The sequence below is a fragment of the Arachis stenosperma genome, chromosome 10 (assembly GCF_014773155.1).
Source record: "Arachis stenosperma cultivar V10309 chromosome 10, arast.V10309.gnm1.PFL2, whole genome shotgun sequence".
In the NCBI taxonomy this organism is placed as follows: Eukaryota; Viridiplantae; Streptophyta; class Magnoliopsida; order Fabales; family Fabaceae; genus Arachis; species Arachis stenosperma.
Window position 1 is genome coordinate 130,066,012 of NC_080386.1, and position 14,095 is coordinate 130,080,106.

The 14,095-nt window shown below is 29.5% G+C and overlaps 2 protein-coding genes across 2 annotated transcripts; both read right to left on the minus strand.

Moving 5' to 3' along the window:
• Nucleotides 1-560: 560 nt before the first annotated feature.
• LOC130956130 (LOB domain-containing protein 40-like) lies at nt 561-1,940 on the minus strand. Its single transcript, XM_057883163.1, has 2 exons — nt 1,670-1,940; nt 561-1,591 (listed from the first exon to the last, which is right to left on the minus strand). Exons 1-2 carry the CDS (start codon nt 1,857-1,859, stop codon nt 900-902), a joined length of 882 nt encoding a protein of 293 aa, XP_057739146.1. The 5' UTR covers nt 1,860-1,940; the 3' UTR covers nt 561-899.
• Nucleotides 1,941-6,740: 4,800 nt separating this feature from the next.
• LOC130957735 (uncharacterized) lies at nt 6,741-7,508 on the minus strand. The gene has a single exon (XM_057884579.1). It carries the CDS (start codon nt 7,506-7,508, stop codon nt 6,741-6,743), a length of 768 nt encoding a protein of 255 aa, XP_057740562.1.
• Nucleotides 7,509-14,095: the final 6,587 nt, after the last annotated feature.

A 14,095-nucleotide genomic window follows, 5' to 3' on the forward strand; every position in this document is an offset into this window, starting at 1 on the left:
AAAGTTAATCCTAATTAAATTGGAATTAGATTTTCAAATTTTCAAAATGTTATATTTAATCCTTGCAAATAATTTTTTAATCTTTTTACCCTTATAATATCACAATTCACAACTACATGTTAAATCTAAGAGAATAGAAGACTAAAAACTTTGTAGTAAAAAATGAGAAACGAAAACCAAATAAAATTTCAAGAATCAAAATCAAAATTATGCATATTTATGTGGAACTACAACCTTCTGAGACCATTGTGAGCTAGTTGCCTGTCATTGTTCACAGAGAGTCACTTTAAGGCTAGCTCACCCGTTTAACACGTCACGTCACGTCACGTCACCAGCTAACGTTGAAGTTCAACTACATCATGGAAGAAACCTTGGCCAATTTTTATTTTGATATTTCATAGCAAACACATATATTGGACAGAACGGTATTTAACAGAAATTAAGAATTGACATACTTTCTATGGATGGTATTTTTTACAATACACTTCTACGAATTGACATGTCATTGGAGATTATAGTTTTATAAATAAAAAAACATTTTCTATCTCAATATACCCTGACAAATTGTTTGTGTTGAACACCAAAGCACCAAATATTTGAGTGATTCACCAAAACTAAAACAATATATTAAAAAAAACTCAGTCTGTCCTTTGAAACTTGGGCAATGGAAGAAACCGGTTGTTTTAGATAAGTAAAAAACTCATATAAAATTTAAAGATCAACTTCCTTCTCTTTATACATTTGGACTACCTTTATACTGCATTTCATACACAAAAAACACTAACCCATATCCTTTAAAAGAACTAAGAAAAATTAAACCATAGTAACAAGGGCTGTGAAAACTTTTTTTTTCTTTTATCCCTAATTCTACAATTCACATTGGAACTGAAGCTGATCAATCAAGTCAAAACTGAACCGTTGAAAGCCTGGAACTGAAGTCCCAACTCCATCTTGCACGAACCATTATCACTACTTACCCCGCCACAAAAATCCTTCAAATCAATTCTCCTCTTCTTCATTGGCACCACAACGTCATGCTCACGTGACACCGTTTCAAACCCCAGCGTCAGCTCCAACCCAACCTCGTTCCCGCAGACTTCGGCCGAACCACCCCTCCCCTTTGCATCAGAATCCGGTTCGTCATGGAACCGAACCGTAGTCGTAATCGTAGTCGTCTCCACCGACACGTCACTTTCGATCTCCTTGCTCTCTCCTTCCGCCGCCGTAGCAACCGCCTCCACCCGTTCGTGGCTCAGCGATGACTCGTGACTCGACGCGCGCTTCGCAACCTCGGCCACCTTGGGCTTCTTGATTCGGGAGCGAGTCTTGACTCGCTTAGTTTCGTGAGACGCGACGGTTACGGTGTTTTTATGAGGCTTGGACACGTGGCGTATGTCATGAGCCTTGAAAGTTGGACCCCGGCCGCTCTCCGCCAGCTCCGAATTTATCGGCGTGATCGGCATCCCCTTCAAAACCGCTTCGACGGCGGCTTGGCAGAGCTGCCAGCTCCCCGACCACAACAAACCCACCGATCCATATATCGGGTTCACTATTCTCCCGCATGCCTCGTATAATAACGAACGAAAAACCGCTGCAAAACGAAAACAAGAATCGTTATAAAACTGAATATTCAATTCAAAAAACATGAAAGCTATAGTGTGAAACTAACCAGGACGAAGATGATTGGGGCCAGCGTTGATGAGGTTGATGAGACCAGCGCGGCCATAGAACTTAGCAAGGAAGAGAGTAGCATTGGCTTGAGACTCTGCACTCTTGATCCACTCCAAACACGGTCTTATGCTACAATCCTCGCTGCACCCTTTCCTCAACACTCTGCATCCGTTACAACTCATCCTCATTTTTTATGTGAGAAAAGATTGATTGGAATTATTGGTCTGCGGGAGGAGGCTATATACATCAACCGCTGCTGGGTTTTACAGCTTTCTAGGGGGGACGCAGCTGTTTTTTAATATTTGTTTTTTAATGGATCCAATATCATTTTATTACTAATCAACATATTTTTATTTTCTAATTTTTTTAAAAAGATATTGATTTTGAATCACTTTCTACTTTTCTAGTCCTAATAAGCGAAGCTTAACCACTTCGTTTTCTTCCATTTTTGTTGGGGGAACAAATCCCACTCTTCGTTATAGCGCGTCTCCACTCTCAAATTGTCTGAATTATGAGACATTATATCACGCTAAAAATTCAGGTCTGAAGTTTAAATTTTAGATGATTTTATAAATTTGATTAAATTATTATTTAATAATTTTTAATTATTAATTTTAAATAAGAATTCTGTATGTGAGTTCTTATCTTATATCACATTAGGTCTTATGAGTCTAAATTACTTTCAATCTTTTTTATAAGTTAAGTTTATTTTTATTTAAAAAAAAGTTATTAATTATTTTAATTTTTAAAATATTATGCAAATTACAAGTTAATTTCTAAAATGATGAATAGATAAATTAATTTTTTTAATTTAGAAAATTTAGTTCATATTTTATGTTAATTCATTTAAAAAAATTTATTAAAAAAAATTTACATTTTATCGGCACTAATGACTAATTTATCCTTTTATTTATTTAATTTTTATTTAAATTAAAAACTTAACATATTATAATGAAACAACAACCGAACCAAACACAATAAAAAATAAACTAAAATACAAAGATTATCAATCTATTATCATTTTCACTATTATCATCAATAACTAAAAAGATCAATATCAATCTACTCTTTATAGTTTAAAAACGTCTTTCTTTTTATGATTTTAATACCTGTTTTTTTATTATTAAAAATTTTATTATTAAGTTCTAACTAGATGTTCTAAATGACTGTAAAAAATTCCCTTCAACCATATTTTATGTTCTTTTTTTTAGACATGCTAGTTCAACTTTCAAACAATTTTTTAATAAGTTTTAAAATAGCTCAAAGTCTATCAAAATACCTCAACCTCAGTCATACATATCACATCTATTACGTAAACTCAATAAAAAATAAATAATAAATAAATTTTATCTCTTTTTTATACAGAATACATTATTATTTTGATAAAAAAATTATTTAATCTACTCGACCTCTTTTTAGTATTTATTTTATAAACTAAAATAAATTATCTAAAAAACTCAATTCTTGAAAGTACCGACTCACTCCAAAAAAAAAAAATTGTTAGAATAATTGAGTGATACATGGTAGCCAGGTAGAATTTCGGTATCAGTAGGTCATAAATTATGGAATATTTGCTCGTGAAAGAGAGGGTAAAAGTGTCAGTAAAAAATGATCGTGTCAGGTGCATGCAGATGAGAACAAAGGAGGCGCGTGGGAGCACGCAAAGATGTCAGGGGTGCGGTCGAATCGCCACATATCGTGGAGCAGAGGGTCCACGGGCACTGGTTTTTGAATCAAAAAAGAAATCAGAAAATGGAAACTCCTGGTTTTTGGGAGGGAAAGGTGGTTTCGGAAAAAAAGAAAAAAAAGGAAAAAACAGAGACTGGTTTCTGGGTTTGGTGATGGGACTGTGGGCGCAGCTGAAGAAACTAGAAGGAGACAGACACACATGTAAGCCAATGGTTTTTGGATTTAGATTTGATTAATTAATTAATTAATTACTATTAATAAAGTGTAATAATATATTAATACCACTACTAAGAAATATTAATCAAGACTGTTTTTCAAAAGAAAATTGTATTGAAAAAATAAAAATGCTCAAAATGACTTCTTTTTAATTTTTAAAAATAAAAGTAATAATTTTAAAAATTATTTTATTTTTAAGAATTAATTAGTATTTTTCTCTGAAAAGGACAATAATTTATTGTAGCGATTTATATAAAATAAATATAAATATATAATTGAAATGTAACCAATATATAATTATTGTATTTGAGCAATTTTAAAACTTTATTTAATTATGTAATTTATTTTTAAGTTTATTATTTTTAATAGAATATTCTTATGACCAAAATAAAAATTATAGCAAAAAAATATAATTCTTTTTTATATCTTAAAAAATTAAATTTAGAATATTTATTTACAAGTTTTAATTATAAAATAAATCTATCCTATTAAATTTTTTTATATGTCAATGTATCCATGTAAAATTAAAAATCACAAAAAATTAGTGTATAAGACGAAATTTGAATTAAGACACATAAATGGTGTTAATATTTTGGTTTTGGTCATTATAGTAGTCGTTTTTTTTCTTTTGTAATATTTTTTTAATTTTATTATAAATTAAAGCTTCATTTAAATATTTATTATTTGACCAATAAATTATTACACATATGAAATCAAATTTAAATTTTTAACAATTACTTAAATAAATTAGTAAATAAACTACTAAATTCACTCAAATTAATTAGTAGTGTTACTTTTAAATAGTCTTAATTTTAAAATATTTGGAAGGCTTTAGTTGCTAAGTTTTATTGAGTGCATTAAAATAGCATCTACTGTTTTTGCACAAGTGTGATAGGACGATAAAGTGTGTTAATTTTGCTGGCGAATTAAAAATTTCTAATTAGATGGATATATATTGATGCTTTTTCCTCTGTTCTCACTTTCTCAGCGATAAAAGGACCAATTTTACGACGTTGATATATTATTTGAGTAGATTACAATGTTTTTTTTAAGTAAAAACTCAACACAATAAGATAGAATACGTAAATATAGAATAAATAAATATAATTCTAAATTTTAGTCATTTATGTTATAGCCATCAATAATTATTGGAGTCAATATCTTACTATTCTTGGTAGCTGTTTACGATTTTGTTAATAATATTCTCTATACCTAAGTGTGTGTTTTTAAAAATTCTGTCATTTCTTTCGAGCCAAATATTTTAGATAACAACAAAAAAACAAAGCAACCATCGTTTGTGTTCTTTCTTCCCTTTTAGAGCTTCAGTCCAACTATTAAAGTATTGCTTAATACTTCCTGGAGGCGACCATAGTCTACCTGATGCAAACAATCAAGCACACTACACCTTCCACGAATACTCACAACTAATAAATAAGTGAAACATGTATTCTTATTCTTTTTTACACAATACACAAAGAATATCTTCCTGTCCAATAGCATTTAGTGGAGACAATCTCTCTTTAGTGTTTACCCTACCTATCAATTCAAACCAAACAAATAATTCTACTCTTGGTGGAGCATAACGTGTCCAGATAGTGCTAATAAAACTATAACTGGTGATATCCTCCGAGAGCATTTCTACCTGCATAACCTACACAAAGTTGTTAGTAGAATAAATACCTTTTTTTTTTTTATCAAACTTCCATATAACTCGATCCTCTCTCACAGTAGTTAGCTCGACCAACCGTAACGCTTCGTGGAGCTAATTAAGTAACTCCAGCTCCTATTAGAACAACTCCCTCCTCCAGTGAAAACTCCAAATCCATTCTAACCCATCCCAGAAACCACAATCCCTTATAACAGAACCTCGTTGGTTTGAAACCGAAAAAAGTCTAAAAGAATATCTTTCAAGGCACCGCTTTGTAGCCAGCTGTCCCCCCAAAACCGAACTCTCCTTCCATCACCTAACTCCCAACTCAATCCCCGAATCAGCTTCTCCCTTACACGTTGATAAGGAATTTGTAGCCGACAAATATCATTCCAAAGGCCACCCTGTTTAAGAATAAGTTGGTTACTAAGCATCTCTGACGGATCCAAATTATTACACGAACACACAATCTTCTTTCATAGCAGACAGTCTTCTTTTGAAAATCGCCACCACCATTTAAACAAGAGGGTTGTATTGCATACGGCGTACCACTGCATCACCCACTCCCAGACCACTTTGTTTTTTCGAAACTTGCACTATGTCCCATTTACCAGCGGCATCCCAGCCTTCCCATCTTCCGCACTCCAAAAAAATCTACTTTGTAGGGAAATCAACTTTTTCGCCACAGACTTTGACATTTTATAAAGGCTAAGATAATACACAGACAGGCTATTAAGGACAGACTTAATCAGAACCAGCTTACCATCCTTATCGAGTGTTTTTGCTTTCCACACATTGAGTTTTGCTTCCACTTTGTCAATCACTGATTTTCAAGTCTTGACAAGTCTTGGATTTGCACCTAGAGAAATTCCAAGATACTTTACTAGTAGAGAATCCTCTTTGCACCCCAACAAACTGCACATCCTCCACGTCCAGCCTTGCTCACAATTGATCGAAATCAAACTTGACTTTTCAAAATTGATGCTTATCCCAGACATTAGCTCAAAACACCTTAACAGCCTCTTATAGTTCTTGATAGTATCTTCCTCTTGATGACAGAATAGAATAGTATCGTTTGCAAACTACAGATGAGACAATTCAATACTATCCCGACCAACCAAAAGGGGCCTAATCCACTCATTCTGTACTGTCTCTCCAACCATTCGATGCAAGACATCAACAACCAACACAAAAAGAAAAGGAGAGATAGGATCACCCTGCCTCAGGCCCCGTTCCATCTGAAAAGGCTTAGACGGGAAACCATTTATGAGAATCGACATAGATGCTGTACCAACACATTCGTTTACCCATTCCCTCCACCTAGGTCCAAACCCCATCTTCAGCATAACAATATCCATAAAACACTATTTGACCCTGTCATACGCTTTCTGAAAATCCAATTTAGTTATAGCCGCACACATGTTTCGCACCTTTAGCCACTGGACAGTCTCGCACGCTATCAGGTCCCCATCATAAATTTTTCTTCTCTTTACAAAAGCACTATGTGTCTCCTCTACTAGACCCTCCGCATCCTCCGAGACAACACCTTTGAAACAACTTTATACACACACTCTACCATACTTATCAGGCGTAGGTCCTTTATCTCGGTAGCTCCAATAAACTTAGGTGCTAAAGCCGCCCAGGCAACATTAGAGTCTCTGGGTAGCTTGGCTGACTGGAAGAAGCTCAAAACAGTAGTAGTAAAATCCTCTCCAATCTCGTCCCAACACTTCTTGATGAAGTTCATATGGTACCCGTCACTCCTCGGAGCCCTAGTCGACTCACAATCCCAAACTGCCTCTTTGATCTCTACACAGGAAGGTATTCTTTCCAACTCTGCAAACTCATCCTCAGTTATTCTATTCATCAGTATGTCACGAAACCCGATAAGAGGAGAATCTTTCTGATGGTATAATTTCTTGTAAAAGGATCTTATGGCTATCTTAATTCTTGTCTGATTCCTCACTAATCTTCCATTGATCATCAAGGCTTCAATCCAATTGTTCCTCTGTATTGCCGAAGCTACACTGTGAAAATACCTAGTATTCTTATCCATATCCGTCGCATATCGAGATCGTGACATATGTTTCCAATGAATCTCCTTTCTCACATACGACTTCTCACAGGAACTAACTAAAGCCTTTCGTCGTGCTTTCACTATTCCATCATATTCTCCATTGCTGACCATATCATCTATCTTTCTGATTTCATCTTCAAACCTTTTTATCCTCACATTCATAGCACTAAAAGTCTTCTTGTGCCATTTACCTAGCGAAACATACATCTAATAAAACAATTAATATATCATGTAGATTGTTTGAAATTTGTAATTTGAGAAAGAAAATATGTTTGGATTTAATTTTTCGTTAACACTAAGTTTCATTGTCTACACTTAATTAAAAGCTTAATTAAACTTGTCATCTTTTATATAGATATATAAACGGCTTGATTTTTAAAAAGAGAAAAATATAAAGTCACAATACTTAAGGATTCATTTGAAAAGTTTTAAAAATTATTTTTTTAATTTTTTTATTTATAAAAAGTAATAGTATTAATGTTTAGTGTAATTTTTAAAATTAAATTTTAGCTTTTTAAAAAGCTATTTAAGTACTTATACAAAAATTAAAAAAATGACTTTTGTAATAAATTTTTTTATCATATTTTTTTAAAAATAAACACTTTTAGAACTAAAAAACCAAAAACAAAATAACTTATTTATAAATTACTTTTAATATAAGTAATTATTGTTTAAGTTATTTTTTCAAAAGAAACTTAATTAAATTGTTTATTCAAACTGGACCTAAATAAGAAAATACCCAAAATATATAATTACGACAAAAAAATCTCCATAAATAAATCAAACTACATTTAGGACTAGAAGTGAGTCGAGCTGAGTTAGACCAAATTCAAGTTCAACTCACAAAAATTGCGCTTAGTTCATGGCTCGACTCAGTTAACAATTAAGTCTATTTCTTAAACTCAAGTTCAACTCACAAAAAATTCACGAAGAGGTTCGAGTTCATGAACTGGTTCGAGCTCACGAGCTGGCTCAAATAATAGGAATATAGTCTATAATTCTATGTTAATAAATTATAACTTATATACTAAAAAATATTAAAAAAATTAATTTTATATATTAAAAACCTAAATGAGTAAACCACATCAGTTAATTATATTTTTTATTGACTAGAAAATAAGAATTATTAGGATTAAAACTTGATAAGGATTCACGTTAGAAACGCACAATTTTTGTTCTATTGACTAACGCACAAATCAAAATATATATGTGAAATTATATATTATTATTTTATATGTGTATATATAATATTAAAAATATAGATTAAATACATATAAAATATGTGTATATATAATCGAATTAGTTCACGAGTTAATGAGTTGAACTTATTAAAATTTAAATTTGACTTATTTAATTTATGAGCTCAATTTCAAGTTTAAGCTCAACTCACCAACTCAATTTATCGAGTTATTAATGAGTCAAACTCGAACTAGCTAGCTCATGAGTTGACTTAACTCACTTATAGTTCTAATGACAAATATCAACTCTCACAGCCCATGCATTATTTTTTATATAAATTTTGTGTTAAAATTAATTAATAAAAATTAAAAAAATTATCTTTATACCACAAAAATATTCAAAAAATAAAAAATGATATAATTAAAAAATAACACAAATATTATTTCTCGAATTAAATTCTATGGACGCCAAAACATATCACCTCAAATAAAACGCAGATTTAAGTATGTAACAAGACAATAAAGTTGATCCATAACAACTTAAAAAAAAAAAAGCATTTTTTTTTTCTTTTGAGAAAAATCCAAACCCCAATGTCATTTCTAATTTCTTAATGTTTGTCAGGTCTTAATAAGGTCCCATATAAAAATGATGTTCCGCATCGTGATGATAAAATTAAGATATTGATTAGTTGGTAATCACACATGTTAAGAGAATATACATTGCCATTTTAAATGTTTATACAGATATTTAAATGCTTAACAGTTAACAATACTAAATCAGTTTTAATTAATTGTAGAAATTCTCACATGATATAATGAGGACCTATCATAAATTCATAATTAAAAATTTAAAAGTTTGTTACAGGTTCATGAATCTATCTCACTTAGCAAAATTTCAACTCCTCCTACAGACACTGAATTTTAAATTACCATTTGTGATGGCCTAGCTAATTACATAAACAAATTGTTTGCATATGACTTGGTCCATATCTTCAACTTAAAGAGAAATATGTCATTATTATAAAGAAATTGTTCATATAAAATGTACTAAGTATTTGGAGGTCAAGTACTAGAATTGGAAGAAAAAGCCTCATTTGGGAGATTCTTATTTCTTTTATAATTGTGGGATTTTAATGGGGTCAAGTTAGGTTAATCAAATTTTATATTGTTAATAATTAAACTTGGACGCTGATGGCTGGATTATACTTGAAAGGAAAAAAAAAGGAATAATTAGTTCTAAGAAATTTAAAACTTTTGGTGTGATATAATTTATAATACCATATCATAAAATCATCTTTCTTAAATTTATTCTATATTATTGTGATATAGTGATAACATATAGTAATACCTAGAACAAAAAGTATAGTTTTCTTCTCTATACAAATAGGCTGGGTGATGAAAGAAACTGACGAACCAACTTGGGTTGGTCGAGTGGTCAGCTCACTCGTCCGCTTAAGCAAGTGTCGGGGATTCGAAAAGAAACTGATTAGTATGGTTGTTATTGCCAACAAAATATGCCAAAATGTGGCACAAAATAACATTTCATCCTTTATGTAATATTTATTATATTAAGGGCTTTTTTTAAAATTCATAATTTGTTGTATTAAATATCTATATAGAATAAATGATGAATGTGCTACTAAATTTTTATAATGATAAGAATTGTGAAATAGAATAATACCTTAATTTTTACAACTTAGATTTTGACGTATTTTATCAAATATTATTTATATCTAAAGGTTGATATAGAGATGTTTATCTCTTAACTTTTAAAGACTAAATTAAGTATATTGTCATTATCATAACCTCTCAAAAGTTAATTTTATGGATTCCCCTTCAAGAAAACTGAAAAAACTTAATAGGTGGTGGCAAAGATCCAATGGTATGGGATTTGGAGCTACACAAGTTAACAATTTTTACTTTCTCGATGAATTAACTGCATGCTAGTCTTTTTTTTTTTTTTTTGATAAAATATATATATTTTTTAAATTTGTCAAAAATTTTAAAAATATTTTTAAATTTTATTAAATTTATCTAACAATAATATATGATAACTATATATAATTTGTTTATATTAAAAATTATTTTTATAAAATTATTACTAAATTGGTTATAAATTTTTTAAAAATTTAGCTGTTAGAAATATATCAAAAATTTTTGAAATTAAATTAAAATAAAATAAAATTTAAAAATATTTTAAAATTTTTGATAAATTTTAGAAAAAAAATATAATTTCTTATTTTTCTTTTTTTAGTGTAAATTATTTGAAGCATCGTTGGTTACATTGAACATACCCATATTATTTCTTCAAGCTAGTAAGGCTCTCCAAACTTGATGGGGTCCAGGTTTACAAATCGAATATAACCATGTAATTAACTATTTCTGTAAACATGGTTGTTGAAAATAAACTATATCAATTTATGTCTCAACATACGTATCATAAATCATAAGAGTAGGGATTATTGGCATTGTATTTATTTTGATAAAGACTCATATAGTTGTTTTTCTATATAAAATTTATAGTTAAAAAATATTAGATAATTTGATATATTTAACTAAATTATTATTTAATATTTTTTAATTATCAATTTCATAGGTAAATTTTCTTTTAAGGATAAATCTCCATAATCCAACTTTTCTTTTGCTGAACCATCAAGAAACCGGTCCAACAACCGATACTAATTCGGTTCGACCTTCAATAAAACCACCCAATTTACAAACCGGAATTGAAGTAGAAAATTGGATAAAAACCAGCAAATTAGACAGAACGGGCCATACTATACTCTTGGATTTTTTTTTTGTTAAAAAGAGCCTATCCAATTTAAAAAATGAACATAGTTTTATAGTGTTCTTAATATAAGTTTTCATAAAAAAATCAGAACCAGAGTGAAAGTGTGTAGCAGCCAGTGAGGAAGAGACCCAGACCAGTAGGTTCTGATAGGTGTGGTTTGTGGTGGGCCTTGGCCCAGTTTCCTAGCTCATAGGCAAAAACAAATTAAAAAAAGTAAAGTATCGTTTTTGTCCTCAACATTTGGAGGTAAATCTCAAAATTATTCCTAACGTTTTAATCATTATATTTAAGTCCCTAACGTTTTAAAATTCACTCGATATTGTCCTGCTGTTAGGGATCCGTTAACAGAATTAATGGCGGGACAAAATTGAGACAATTTTAAAACGTTAGGGACTTAAATAGGACGAAAACGTTAGGACAAAAACGATACATAAAAATAAATTTTAATTTTAATTTTATCTTTCAATAATATTAATTTTTTACTGTACATAGTATTCAATTATTTTTTAATTACACTTAATCACATTACTTTTATTTTAAATAATTTATTTTTTTATAATTTTAAAAATTTTTGATACATTAGAGACAAAAGGTATAATTTATATTTTATCGTATATATATTATTTTTTCTTTTCTGCAAGTTTATATACTGGTCATTCTACAAACATTTCATGATAACTAAAAATCTTTAAGACTAAAATTATAAAAAAAATAATTTATTTAAAATGAAAGTAATATGATTAAGTGTAATTTATTTAGATGTGATTAAAAATAATTAAATACTATGTATAGTAAAAAATTGATATTATTAAAGAATAAAATTAAAATTTATTTCTATGTATCATTTTTGTCCCCAATATTTTCCGTCCTATTTAAATCTCTAACGTTTCAAAATCGTCTTAATTTTGTCCCGCCGTCAATTTTGTCAATGGATTCCTAACGGCAGGACAACATTGAGTCAGTTTTGAAACGTGAGGGATTTAAATAGGACGATTGAAACGTTAGGGACAAAAATGATACTTTACTCTAAAAAAAATCATTGAAATATATTAAAAAGTATTTACAAAATATTTATAAACATTTATATGATATAATATGATAAGAATATAATTTAAGCATTTGTGTTTATTTTATGATTTTATAATTTTTTATTTTGACTGAATTTTTTAATTTTTTAATCAATATCCTGATTTGATATCTCATTTGATATTTAAAACATTAATAATTAGAGAATAAAGGATAAAAATATAAAATATTAAACTTGAATCAATTCAATTTTCATTAATTTACCATCTAAACGTTAAAACTGATTTCCAAATCAATTCAATTCAATTCTCATTTTATATCATTTATCCCAAATAAAATATTGGGTAAAGTATTAAATTGGTCTCTTGTATAATCCTGTTTTGGTCTTTAAGGTTTAAAATATTCTATTTCAATCTAAAAAAGTCTCATTTAGCTTCAATATAGTCACACCGTGAGGTTAAAGTTAAATAATTAACGAAATATCCTACATACAGCAATACAAGAACAAGGTCGATAATCTGGTGAATAAGTACAAGTTCTAGAAGTTAAAAAATCAATCGTGGATGTATCAATATATTTATTTATGATTCTACTTAGTTTTATAGAAAATATTTCATTTAAATTGTAAAAAAATGATAAATAAATGTATTGATGCATGTTGATTTTATACCTCACTTATTCTCTAGATCATCACCTTATTCTTATATTACTGTCATGTAGAATATTTCATTAATTATTTAACATTGATCTCATTGTAAAATTACGTTAAAACTAAATATTTTTTTTTGAATTTAAATATGACACTTTAAATTTTAAGGACCAAAAAAGGATTACGCCTTAATGTACGGGACCAATTTAATACTTTCTCCTACAATATATTACTTAAATTCAATTAATTTCAATTGAGCAAATATTTTTTTTCATGTTTTCAAACTTCTTCAGGAAATTTTTGTTGTTTTAATCTTTCACACATTATTATGTCTGTTAAACTTTAAATTAAGAGTATTTCTAACCTTTATAATTTTACCAAGTCTGTTAAATCAAATAATTCATTTTCTTGTTACACGAAAATTTATGAAAATAGATTTTCTTAATTTTTCTCAATTAAAATTGTTAAATGTATTTTTTATTATAAATTCTTTATATATTATTAAAAAAAATATAACAAACATATTGTAGAGTATGAAATCACATTTCACAAAATTTGAGAAGATCTATTTTTAAAATAGTAAAAACTCATACAAATATTTTTATATAAAATTAACAGCTAAAAATTATTAAATAATAATTTAATCGGACACATTAAATCATTAAATAATTTTTAATTATCAAACTTTACATAAAATTACGAAAGTCTTCCCCTTTCAAATTACCCGTTACATATAGCAAAGGGACAAAAGGCGATAAGCAAACCCATACATGAGAAATGGTGGTCACATATTCACAATTAATCAATTATGCTTCAGGCCAAACATGGAATGGGGCTACAGCTTCAAGCTTGTGTGGAAATGACTCAAACAAAAGAAAAGAGAAAAAATATCAATTCCACTGCCATCACACATTTACGTTCTTCCAGGAAAAAAAAGGATAAGATTATGGTCTCTTCCTCCACGTGGCACTCCCACAGTGGTTGCTAACGATAAGGCTAGCATTCAAATTTTTTCCACTCTCGTGTGGCTAATATCCCATAATGCTATCACTCACCCAATCCAATGGCTCAAATTCTCCACCAACCAATCCCTTCTACTTGAGGCCATTGGATTTCAATCCATCCCACTGTACCATTATATAAACAGAGT